Raw genomic sequence first — 13,190 nt, 5'->3', positions numbered from 1 at the left:
TTCTCCCCCCGTGGTCCAGTAGTTATTTGTCTCTCTTTTGCTCAGCAGCTTTATTCTCCATCACTTGGTCTTCTAAATCACTAATTCTCTCTTCTGCCTCATTTATCCTAGCAGTAAGAGCCTCTGTTTTTTATTGTACCTCATTAATAGCTTTTTTGATTTCATATTGGTTAGAATTGAGTTCTTTTATTTCTCCAGAAAGGGGTTTTATTTCTCCAGACAGAGTTTTTCTAATATCTTCCATGCCTTTTTTGAGCCCAGCTAGCACCTTAAGAATTGTTATTCTGAACTCTAGATCTGACATATTACCGATGTCCTTATTGATTAAGTCCCAGCCTCGGTCATGCCTCTTGTTCTTTCTTTTTATGGTGAGTTTTTCCACCTTGTCATTTTATCTAGATAAGAATATATGAACTAGAGAATAAAATACTAAAAGGGTGGTAAAGACCCCAGATAAATGTGTGTTAACCAAATCAGAAGAGACCCCAAATGGGGGGGGGGAGGTAAAAAGAAGTTCAAAAAATTTTTTAAAGAGAAAAAAGAAAAAAAAAAATATATATATATATATTAGACTGATGAATAGAATAGAGCCACCCACTTGATTTGGAGTGTATTTTGGTCTCAGAAGAAATTACGTCCCAGAATCTTAAAGAGAGAATAACTTACATATATACAAAAATAAGGGTAAACATAATGAAAGGATGGAATATGACTGTAAAGATGAACATTTTTAAAAAATCTAAAAAAGGAGTTGATAAGTTGGTATGGAAAAGAAAGAAAAAGAAAGTGGAGAGAATTTGCTCAGGCTGGAAACTAGAACAAAGCCATGTGCTAGATTTAGAGTATATTTTGATCTATAGAAGAAGTTGTAGCCCCAAATTTTTTAGAAGAAAAAACCCTATACATATACAAAAAATAAAATTAGATACAATGAAGGATAAAATATGACTATAATAATGAAGACTTAAAAAGATTTTTTTTAAGGAAGGTATTAGTAAGATAAATTAGTTAAAAAACTTTAAAAGAGGAAACAGTAAAAGTTTAAAAAATTAAGATAAAAAATAAAATTAAAAAAATTTAATTAACTTTGCAAGACTAAAAAATCATGGGGAGAAAGCCATGAATTCCATGCTTTGCTTTTCCCTCCTCTGGAATTCCGCTGTTCTCCTTGATCAGTGAGCTTGGTCTTGGCTGGATGTTCTTGCTGATCTCCTGGGGGAGGGACTTGTAGTGATTCTCAAACGTCTTTGCCTAAGGTGGAGTTGCGCTGTCCTTTCCAGGGGCCGGGCTGAGCAATCTGCTCAGGTTCACTCTTGGGAGCTTTTGTTCCCTGAACACTTTGTGTGGAGCTCTGGAGGACGGGAATGACAACGGCGGCCTCCCCATATCCAGCCCAGAGGAGCTGAGACCTTGGGTCCCCACTCCTCAGTGTGCCCTCAGAGAAAAGCGCTCAATCACTCCCATCTCCCTGCTCTCTGGCCGCACTTCGAGCTCACCTGGACTGTGACCAAGCGTTTCTGTCTCTGGCACACACCCCCGTTTGGAGCCTCCAAACCCAGCAGATGCCTGTCGCACTGCTCTTCTGGTACGTCTCCCTGGATCTGCCATTTGTGGGGTCTGTGCTTGAAGAGCAGTGGCCCAACTGTGCTGTGGGTCATGGTTTAAGGTAACCCCGAGCTGAGAGCTCCCTCCTCGGCTCCGTCTCTGTAGTCGACTTCCCTGCTCTAATACCTGTGAGCTCTGCTATACCCAGACACCCCCGATCCTTCTTTGACCCCGTGGAACCTGAGACCACACTGTCCCCACAAGGGCTCTACCACCGCTTAGCCTCTGGAGTGACATCTCTCAGTGGAGCCGACTTCTACAAGTTCGCATTTTGTTCTCCGCTGCTCCACCGCTTGCTGCGAGCTGGCCCCTCCCCCAGCGGTCTATCTTCCCGTCACTTTGGATTTACTTCTCCGCATGTCCTACCTTCCAGAAAGTGGTCGGTTTTCTGTTTCTAGAATTGCTGCTCTTCTTCTCTTCCATCTCCTGTTGGATTTGTAGGTGTTCGGAATGGCTTGATAACTATCTGATTTTCTACGACCCGATGTCATCTCAGTCTGCTACTTCTCTGCCATCTTGACTCCTCTCTCTAGGTGAATGTTTTTTAAATCGAGGGATAACATAAATAAAGTGCAGTGATTGTCAGTGGCTTTGTGCTTAGAATTACATTTGTGCGTACCTTAGGGCAAGACAGAAGACATTTCTGGTAGCTCGTCCTCAGTCTCTAACCCCTCCCCCTTTCTAGAGCTGCCTTTTTAAAAAAAATTGTGGCGGAATACATCTAAAAGTAATGAATTACCTATTTTTTTTTTAAGACTTTATTTATTTATTTGTCAGAAAGAGAGAGAGAGAGAAAGCACACAAGCAGGCAGAGAGGCAGGCAGAGGCGGAGAGAGAGGCAGGCTCCCCGCTGAGCAAGGAGCCGGATATGGGATTCGATCCCACGACCCTGGCATCGTGACCTGAGTCGAAAGCAGCAGCTTAATCCACGAGCCACCCAGGAGTCCCTGGATTACCTATTTTTAAGCATCTAGTTTAGTGACATTAGCTACTTTCTTTGAAGGTACTCATTACATTTAAATGGCATTGGTAATACTTTCTTGGGCACAGTGACTGGACACAAACAACTAGAAGAGAAAGTGAAAGTTCCCCCAGCTTCACTGTCTTCTTTAGAAGGGAAAACTATATGGAGCCTGTGGAGCCTTCCAGACCTTGCTGTGTGTACTGTTATGCCCACTTCTCTCCACACAGGAAAGCATGATACAGAGGGCCAGGTTTTAACTGATAATTTTACTTTTTTAATTGTAACCAGAATCCCGGATTGGTTGCTCGATCGTGGCTCGCTTTCTCATGTGCAATGTGCATGTGGCCTTTCTGGGGGTGGGGGGCACTCCTGGACCTAACAGAGGACATTCTGTTCGACACCTGGGGCATTGACAGTGCTGTGTCTTCTCCCGTGTCCAACACCTGGGCCTTACGTGTGTTTGTGTCCTCCTTCCTGACCCCTTGCTACAGACCCCTCTCGCTGTCCATGCAGAGCTGGCTCTCCTGGTTACTCCTGACCACTGCGCAGTCCCCTTCTGGAGTATTTACACTTTGCACAAGGCTGGAAGCCTCAGGGTGGAGGAGTGGAGGCCAGAGTGAGATATGGTTAGCCAGTGGGCAGAAGCACACTAGGGAGCAGTTCAGCCCTTGGGCCATCCCTAAAATCACACTGACTCTGAAGTGAGCTTTTCCCTTTCTTTTGGTTAGTTTCACCATCCTTGCTCTTGCTCCGTGCTAAAGTTAACCTTCCAAGGCTGTCGGACTCCTGTTTTCTTCCATCCCACACTTTTCTTTGTTCTTCTCTCTTTTACTTTGGGTGCAGTGTGGGCACATACCACGCAGCCATGAATTCACTCAACAGCAGCCCACTGAGGCCCTGCCTTGCTCCAGGCACCTGATTTTGTGTTGAGAGCATAGCAGTGCGGGGCAGTGGGTGTTGTGGGGGTTGTAAGGTGGATGGGCCCTGCTCCTGTGGACTTGCCATCTGGAACTCTGGAATTGTCCACTGTCACATGGAGAGTCCTGAGAGGCCAGTAGCCAGAAGGCTCTTGACAGGAGCCACAGGAACAGTCATGAATCTCTGTCCACATTTCCCAGCCAGGCCTTGTCAGCTTCTTCATGGTAATGGCGGGGTTTTGATGCTATTGGTATTAAGAAAAACACAGGCTTTTGAATATAAAAGAAATAAAAAAGGAACAATAAAGTTCAAAGTTCTAATGTCCAAATGATTCCTGATGAATTTTTTTAAAAAGGTTAACATGCATACCAGATTAGAAATTTCAGACCAGATGGAAAGGTCTAGAAATGAAAAAATGCAAGTGTGCTTGTGCAGGTACAGGATCAGAGATGAAATCTTTTATCCCCCAGAGATGAAATCCTAAGATATTTGTAGGCCGCTTTCCAGGAAAAGCCGTTCACAGCATCACATGGAGCCTTTGAAGAGCTTTACCTGTAGGGGGCCTGCTGAGTTCCCTGCCATAATGACCTAACCACTTTCCTGTTGATGGACATTTAGGTTATTTCCAGCTGTTCACTGGGTAGGGTTGCATTTTAAAGGTTTGAAATTTCCCCAGTAAACACGTCTTCCCAACACCTGACCATCGAGAAGAGCAGATCCCTTTGGAAAGTTTTTAAATTTATTTTCACAGTTGACTCTTACCTTTTTTTTTTTTTTTTTGGTAAGGAGGCAGGGAGAGGAAGGTGACTCCTATGTTGGATGCTTACTGAAAGAACTTTTACATCCGTGATTACGTTTAGTTCTAGAAGGCCAGAATTACCTACCCTGTGTATTAGACAAGGACTCTGATGCTCAGAGAGGACCCACAGTTCATGGCAGGGTCCAGCTGGGGATCACACTGCTCTGAGCAGCCCTGGGCCTCGCACGCTGGTTTGCTTCCCTTTGTTCTGCCACTTCTGTACATCTGAGTTCACACGGAGCTCGGGGAGAGGTTTCTACATCCATCCACGTGAAGTTTTACTTAGACCTCCTAACCGGGCCATGTTTTGCTCTGCGTCGGTCTCGGTTTTCTGTTTCAGAAAGCTTTGATTGCGTATGGGAGTAAGTGGTGATCAGAGGAAGCAGTGACTTTATCTCAGGACCCTAATTTCCTGGGTTCGAGTCCTTCAGCAGAAGATGAAGGGGCTGTCCAGGGCTGTGTTCGATCACACAGCATCCTGAGTGGGTTCTGATGAATGCTGTCTGTCCAATGCGGTACCCCCGGGGGGCTCCCATCTCTGGGCTCCCACTCGTTGGTGTCTGTAATGCACTCAGCGTTTCCTGGGCAGTAGAATCCTATCTCAATTTATCTGTCCTTTTTGTGGATGAATAATCCAAAATGAGTAAATAAAAATTAATGTTTGGATTTGGATGCTAATTTAGCTTCCAATTAGGTTTTGTTTTGAGCGTTATTGAAATTAATCTGTGCTTCTTGAGCACATTCCACTTACTGGCAAGGTACGGTGGCCCCCAGAGTACGGTGGGTGGTTGGTTGGGGGTAAATTCAGAAGATGGATAAACTGTATCAAGATAATGGAAACGTTTTCTTTAAAACTTTTTCCTTTTTTAATGACAAAAGGATGTCTGGACATCATCCAGACCCTGAAAAGAGAGAAATACTTGAGTCAGAATCTGCCCCAAACAGACTAGTTTTCTTTTGTCTTTTTTTGCTTGCTAGACCCGGTCCATTTGCATGTAAACACTGTTTAGAGGGTACTGAGCCCAGAACTGAGTTTGAGCTCCTGAGGAAGCACCTGTATTTCAGGAGGAGCTTGGGTTTTGGGATTGGGCAGTATTCAGTTCCACATCTGACTCTTGGCTCAGGAGCTGTGTGACCTGGGCATGTCACTTTGTCCTTTGGAGTCTCTGTTTTTGTATCTGTAAGATGGGAGTGGTCACCCGCCTATCTTATGTTTGTTACCTGGACTGGGACACAACTCAGTGTTTCCCACAGGCCTCTTTCATTTCTCATAGAAAGCCTCCTGACTTCTCAGGGGAGAACTTCTTTCAGCTTCCTTTGGGAACAAGTTTAACTCCCTGCTGGTACTTGCCAAGCCCCCCTTTTTAAGAGCCAGCATTTAGCTACATCTAGTGCACCTTGCTTTTTCTTTTCTGTTACTTATTTTTACCACAATAAGAGACACTGGTATTCCTTGCCCTATAGCAGTATACAGCTTCTTTTAACATACATTTATTTAAATTAGAAGTTAGGAATGCCTGAGTGGCCCATTCGGTTAAGCATCTGCCTTTGGCTCAGGTCATGATCCTGGAGTCCTGGGATTGAGCCGAGCGTTGGGCTCTCTGCTCAGCGGGGAGCCTGCTTCTCCTTCTCCCTCTGCCCCTCCCCCGTGCTCATGTGCTCGCTTGCTCTCTCTCTCTCTCTCAAATAAATAAAATCTTGAAAAAGTCAGTAACAGCAGCATGCCATACTGAGGAACTAAACTGGGTGGATGGTAGGTGGCTTTGAATCTCAGCTCTGCTACCTCCTGGCTCTTTGACTGTGGTTGGGTCCTCTACCACCTCAGAGCCTCTGTTTTATCATCTATAGAGGGAGGGAAATGATAGGAGAACCTCCTGGGGTCGTTGTCAAGTTCAAATGAGATAGTGCAGTCAGGGCCCTTAGAACAGCATCTGGCACATGCAAAGTACCCTAAAGGCGTTGACCAGAAGGGCGTTTCCTTGACAAGCGATGGCCTTTGGGAAGCCCACGGCTGGTGTTGGTAAAGTGCCGAGTTTCTGACTTAGGGTGGTGGGCTTGAGTAGATGGTAGCTGGTGCTCTCGTTCTGATGACTTAACCATGGTGGTGTTCACCATCGTCCTGATGACGAAGTAAGAGGTAGACTTATTTTTTGTTCCGGAAATAGAATTTCTTGGGGCAGCAACTCTAGGCAGCTTGACGATGGTGTCGGGCGAGATTCCAAGGTTCCAATCCGTGTGTTGACTTCCCTAGGCCAAGCCCAGCATTCGGTGCTTCATTAAGCCCACCGAGACGCTTGAGCGCTCCCTTGAGATGAACAAACACAAGGGCAAGAGGCGGGTGCAGAAGAGACCCAACTACAAAAACGTTGGGGAGGAAGACGAGGAGGAGAAGGGGCCCGCCGAGGATGCCCAGGAAGACGCTGAGAAGACTAAAGGTACTGAGGGTGGTTCAAAAGGCATCAGGACGAGTGGGGAGAGTGAAGGTGAGTGCGCCCGTGAACGCCACCCTGCCGCCGCGCCGCGAGCCGGGCTGTCCCTTGTGTCTGGTCCCCCTGTGTGTCCATGGGCACTCGTGTTCCTTCCCGACGCCAGTGTACCTCATTCTGCAGGCCCAGCCGTTTGCAGGCAGCTGTGGGCAGGTCTCCTGCCCTCATCGCACGGGTGACCCAGAGCAGGCTTCTTGACTCGGAACCCTGTGCCTCAGTTTCTCCATCAGTAAACAGAGGCTAGCAGATGGTATTTCCTTTTCATTCTGAGACTGGAATGAGTGAATACGTGTACCGTGCTCGGAGCAGTGCCTGGCCTGGGTCGCAAGCACTTGATGCTGTTACCACTGTTGTCAGGCTCATTGCAGTTCTGTTCGTCCCCGTCACCTGCCATTCTGGTTTTTGACGCGGGTCGTTGTTTCCAGTGCACTGCAGGAAGAAAACCCATGATTAATGAGATTATATACCTTTAAGACAATTATGTTTTGGGGGGATCCAATAATCAGATATCACTTCCTAGATTCTTACATTAGGATTTATCTGAAGTCTTGTCTTTGGACAATGAGCACAGTCTTCGGACTTGTCTTGTCTTCGGACAGTGAGTGAGGTACACCGGGGTTCGGGGCACATGTGCTCAAAAAGCCAATCATTCGTTCCTCTTTCTCTTTTGTGTTGGGATGATTCTGGGTGAATTTCCACCTTGCTCTGACTCACATGCTAACACTTTCTCAATCTGGACAACGGTGTGTGCTCTGGAATTAGGCAAGCTTCAGCCGTGCAGGCTCTCTGGTGGCAGGGGTTGGGTGCACAGCCACACAGATGGGGTCTCTGGCCACGGCCCGGGCACCCGAGGGGGAGCAGAGCATGGGGTAGAAATGGGATCGGGGCTCTGCTCGCTGGAAGTGAACTCCTCTGACACTTCCTGCAACACACGCACGGGCTGTCCTCAGCTCCCGCTGTGGGCTGTCCTCTTGGGTGCGGGGCTGGTTGTGGCTGCTCCAAAGCCAGCAGCTGTCGTTGGCCCATCAGTCTGGACTGTGGGAGTCCCTAGTCTGGGAGGGTCTGAAACTGGAAGATGGAGTAGCTCCGTAAATCCATGGCTGGGAACTCATTTGATTTGGGCAGTTTGCTGTGATTTCGGAGCCAGAACCCAACCCCGTCTCCACCCTGCTGGCCCCATTCTGAATCTCTTGGCAGTTCTCAGGAAATGCCAAGATCCCATTTTGATAAGTCTAACTGAAGTATCTCTCTGGTGCCGCCCAGCCCCCTTTGTAAGGCTGAGACCCCCGCATGCTTTTATTCCTGTTGAAAGTGTGCAGGAAGCTCTTTGACAAAGGAATTCCTATTTGGCTCGGGACACGGATGCCAACAAGTATGTCTTTGGTGGGGAGGTGAGGGGCAAATGCAAGGTAAGCAAGCCATCTTAGTTGGCTCAGTTGCATCTTTTCTCTCTCTCTCTCTCTCTCTTTTTTTTTTTTTTTTTAAACTCAGGAGAAAGCTGTCTGGGTAAAAACCCTGGGGTTTAGTTGTCCTGTGGCCACACTGGGGTAGAGGAGGAGGATTTCACCCCATTTTGTACTCTGTGTTCCTGTCGATTTTGTTTTGGAAAGATGCTACCTCTTTCATTCCAATCCTTTTAAGGGCTGCTCTCTAACCAGGCCTGGCCATGACTAACCCTGGTGTGGACAGGGCAGGCTTGGCCGCAAGCACACAGGCAAGTGAGTCAGCCCGGCCGCCTGGTCCTGGCGTGCGGGGCTGCAAGCGGCTTGGCTGGGCTGCCGTTCCAGCTTGCTGTTGGGATTGAGGTGATGACTCCCCAAATGCTGAGCCTGCCTGTCCTCTGCCCAGGGCAAGGGGAAAAACATTGACCAGCCCCAAAAACCTGTTTCCTGGGTACTTTCTCGGCCAGGTTGAACCAGACAGGGCCCTGGGATCTCCCCCAAAGGTTTTGCTTGGACAGTTGATGCTGATGTTAGAACTTTAGTTGAACATGACTCTCAACGGTCGCCCCCACCCTTGACATTTTGGTGTCCTCCTATTTTCTCGAACACACAGTAGTCATGCCAAAATATTAAGGACCTCTCATCTTCCCACCCAGCTCAACATAAGTAAATACAACTCCCACAGGCCTGTCTAGCAATGAGATACCTCACTGGGCGGCGGCAGCTCAGGTGAGCGGGGCTTTGTGTGTGGTGAATTTGACTCTTGCTTATTCTTAGATTTCAGGTGTGGCCGGTGGGTGTCCTCTCCTTAGACTGTGTCTGTGTGAAACCAGGCAGCTGTTAGGTCCTGCGACTTGGAAGGGCATCAGGCCACAGTGTCCATGTGGGATGTGCTAAGAGATGGGATGCCTTGCAGTCAAGTCTAGGTTTATTGTGAGCCTCGACTGGTCTCCCCAAGCTCTGTACCTCAGTTTCCCCGTCTGGAAATTGAGTATTAAAAAATGTAATTCACGTGGTGCTTTTTTTTTTTTAATGAATTTATGTTAGGATTCTTGTGGTTATGAGAGTCAGAAATTCAACTCTGACTGGCTTCAAAAGGGTGATTATTGTTCATGTCGCTGGAAGGCCTGGGCAGGGCAGGCCCCGAATGTAGATGACCACCAGCAGCGCGAGGCTCGCATCCTGCCCGCCTACCACTGAGTAGAGAAGGAGCTTCTTCTTCCCATCGGCAGCTCCAGTCTGGGGGCCAATGCCCTGTGACACTGATGGGCCTGGCTCACCCGTTGCTGTAGAAGGGTGTTCTATGCCGACTGTCACACTTGGGTTGCTTGTTGATCCCATAATAATGACTCCCTTGGTAAAAAAGAAAATAGGGTGTGTCCATCAGAAGAAGGGGGCACGGATGCTGAGCCAGCAGAAACAGCAGATGCTCCCCGAGAAAGCTGCACTATTTCTGTGTGCTCCTTTGCCCTTTGGAGGTGGCTCTGTGGCTCTTCTCCCCTCCAGATGACTTTTCTCTGGCGGGCTTCTTGTCCTGTCCCTGGATCTAGAGGCTTGTTGACACCCTGCTTGTAATCAGCGCAGGCAGCTCTGGAGTGAAGAGATGCCGGCAGCAACTTCCCCTGCAAACCCTGGCATCCCCGCACTCGTGGGGGAAATCTTGCCTTGGCGAGGTGGCAGAAGGCACAGGCATAAAAAGGCGTGTGGTCACAAGTCACAATTTTGCCATGACCTGATTTAAATGTGGCATTAACATGTTCTTTTTCTACAAATGCAACCAGAATTCACACCTCCTCCACATTGAAGCCCAGACAAGGAAGTAGTGTGAAATGAGTGTGTGCCTCTGGACCCCTCTGCTTGGCTTCGGGTCCCAACTGATGAGTGACTCATTTCGAAACTGAGAAAATCACAGGGCCCCTAAATTTGCAGAAATTGCACACTAAAAGGAAAAAGAGGGGTACCCTCATGCCTGTGGCCAAATAAGTGTTCACTCGATGCATGTCAGTCTGAAAGGACAGTTGTCTCTTTTTGGAGCCACTCAGAGCAGTAATTTAATAAGCAGACCTAGAACAAGAGAGCGAATTGTTTACACTTCTTGTCTGAAAAGTAGGATGTAGTTTTGGTGTTTGCCTATGGAAAAAGTAGACGCTGATTTCATGTCCTCAGATTAAAGACCTACTCTTTTCTTGAATCCCAGCAAGGGCACGGAGTGAAGAGTCCATCCCCGATTTTGAAAATGCCAGGTCAGCTGGGAGTTGAGGGGTGCCCAGACGTTGGGAACCCCAGCTTTGCCTGTTTTGTTTTGTTTTTGTTTTTTTTCCTTTCCTTCTTTTGAAGCCTCCATTGAAATGAAATGGAATCCTGGCCTCATTTCTGGTTCCTTTTGCAAAGCCAGAGCCAAGCCCACGGCTGGCAGAGTTTCCTGACTGGGACGAGCTGTGGATTAGTGGATTAGCCACTGGTAGGTGAGGGTCTGACTCCTAGACCCTGGAGAGGCTGCTCCTGAGCAGCTCTGTGACCCTGGGCAAGTCATTGCTTCCCCATGGGAGGCTTCCCAATGCACAGCCCTCAGGCTGACGGAAATGAGAGCATCACTGTCTCAGCATTCAACCATGTGGCCCAGGAGCACTGCAGAGACAACCTGGCCAAGGCGGAGAGCAGAGTGAGGAACTTGGAAGGACCGCCTGTGTTCAGGCAGCCCCCTGCCACTCCCTACTGCGAGTTTCCACGAAGCTGGTTCTGTTCATTTGTCTAACGAATTAATGAGGTGGCTGTGTGGGTGAGTGGGGGGAGGGGCGGGGGGGCGGACAGCAGGAAGGGAGGGAGGATTAGGTGGCTGGGCCACCATCACAGAGACGTCGGAGTGCCACCTTTTCAAATGGGCTTAACTAGTATAAGGAACTTCTTAGAAAAAAACATTTGGAATGCAATCTTGTGCTGTTCAGTCAAGGAAAACAACAAAACAAAGGAAGAGGTTCCCCCAAATCCCCAGCTCATACACACCCTGTTGTTGCCAGGTGCCTCTGGAAATTCTGCTCCAGAGCCGGCCAATCACATGCAGGCCTTCCCTTATTTCCTAGGTAACCAGCAAGGGCATTTTTTCCTCCTTCCCTGAACGTTCTCGTTAGGGCCTTCTTATTCTCCCCTTCCCCCTTTTTATTATCTGTCCTCATTTTGATTCCTGGAATGTAGAACACAGAGGGCAACTCAGAAAATCCTTGAGTCTGTGAAGTCAAAGACTGTCGGGAGGTCATGCCTGCCATTTCCCTGAAAAGCACTTCATTTACCAAATATTAATCAGACTAGAATGTACATCATCCTGGGCAAGTTGATGGATCATTGCTTTTTTATTTAAAAAATCAGAGTGTCAGAGCATCAGGGAAGCTCCCGGGTCTGGCCAGAGTTGTTGCTTGGAGGGGGAGAGGTTGACATCCTCGGGTGCTGGGGGTCCTTCGGGCTCGCCTGTCCATCCACACTGTTGTGCAACCCGCACCGCCGTCCGTCTCCGTAGCTCTTTTCATCCTCCTGAACTGAAACTCCGTCCCCCTTAAACATGTAACTCCCCATCTTCCCGCCGCCCCTCTGGCAACCATCTTTCCACTTTCCAACCTTCCAGTTTGGTCCTCGTGACTAGTGCTGCTCTGCTCTGCCCATGGCTACGCAAATCCTGTCCTGTTCTGGGGGCTTTTATGCGAATGACAAGAGGTTGAGGGCCGCGGCGGGGCCTGTGAGGCCTGAGGAGCTGGAGATTGGGGTTCCCAAGCTGCCCAGCCTCATGAGGAAGGTCCTTGACTCCCAGAGGCTCAAGGCTATAGTTGTGGAAAGGGGTTGTACCACCCACCAGGCTGGGGTGCAGGAGCCCTTCACGATGATGGGTCCAGGGCCTGGTGCTGGGACTATAGCCATACAGGAGCTCCTTGCCAGGACGTGGCTGATGGGCCGTGCCGAGAGAGGAGCCCCCCCAGCAGCGGGGCAGAGGCCCACCTCCTCGATCGCTCTCTGCCCTCAGTGTGCCCTCCTGTAGAATGCCGACGTCAGGCCGGCTCAGCACTGCTCCAGCTGTGGGACGCGGGGGAGTTTGTAAGTGGGATGGGGTGGTGAGAAGATTCTTGTTGACATCAGCCATCCGCTGCGGGCCAGCCGGACGTGCTGTCCCTCACGCCTCCCTCACGTCCGCACGTGCCCTCCACTCCCGCGCCCCCCCCATCCCAGTCCACAGCAGGCCTCGCTCCTGGTTGTTCCCCCATGGCGTACACTTTCACACTTGCTTCCTATTTACACCAGCTGTATGCTTAGAGGACTAAGGAGGCTTTTTTTTTTTCATTTGAAAATAATTTCAGATTTATAAGAATTAGGAAAAACAAAAATAGTATAAAGAACACCTGTTTACCTTTTACCCGGGTTCATCTTGTAACATGTTATGGCCCATTTGGTTTCTTATTTATGTTTTCCCTCTCTCTGTCCACACACACACACACACACTTTTTCTGGGTGAGTTGCATCTATCCTGTCGCTTCGCTCCTATGCGTGTGAACACCCAGTTGCTAAGAATCGGGCTTTGGCTTGAATGACCCCAGGGCAGCTGTCCACGCCACTGTGGGTTTCTGCTGTCCCTGTCCAGTTTGTCTGTTGGCCCGATAATCTCCGTTCTAGCGTATTTCCCCCACCAGCCTGGGGTCAAGTAGTGCCTTTAGTAGTCCCGTCTCTCGGGCCTTCATGACCCTGGAACATCTTTCCACAGCCTTCTCTTTCACAACAGTGACATTTTTGAAGAATGCACAACCTCTCCCTCCTTTGTTTTAATAAAATACTCCCTCGTCTGTCTTTGGTGTTTTCTTTGTGATTACATGAAGGTTACGCATTCTTGGGTGGACTGTGGTGTAGGTGGTGTCTGTCTTTCTCAGAGTGTCCCACCCGGAGGCATGTGCTGTCCCCCTGACCCTCACGGGTGACATGAATACTGGTCACCTGCTGTG

General features: G+C 48.7%; 1 protein-coding gene across 12 annotated transcripts in view; it reads left to right on the top strand.

The window, feature by feature from the left end:
* CLEC16A (C-type lectin domain containing 16A) overlaps nucleotides 1–13,190 on the top strand; it is a 207,311-nt gene that overhangs the window by 50,180 nt on the left and 143,941 nt on the right. For 10 of the 12 annotated variants that reach the window (XR_004281804.1, XR_004281805.1, XM_032327564.1 and 7 more), the window contains one exon: nucleotides 6,538–6,769. Coding sequence is in view for 10 of the 12 variants with exons in the window: in XM_032327564.1 (XP_032183455.1) it covers nucleotides 6,538–6,769 (232 nt within the window). In the remaining 2 variants the exon portion in view is untranslated. The remainder of the gene's footprint in view (nucleotides 1–6,537; nucleotides 6,770–13,190) is intronic. The other 2 variants (XM_032327566.1, XM_032327565.1) reach the window with 1 other exon arrangement.

Source organism: Mustela erminea, chromosome 20 (assembly GCF_009829155.1).
Source record: "Mustela erminea isolate mMusErm1 chromosome 20, mMusErm1.Pri, whole genome shotgun sequence".
NCBI classification, from domain to species: Eukaryota; Metazoa; Chordata; class Mammalia; order Carnivora; family Mustelidae; genus Mustela; species Mustela erminea.
This window is presented reverse-complemented; position numbering and strand designations above follow the sequence as displayed.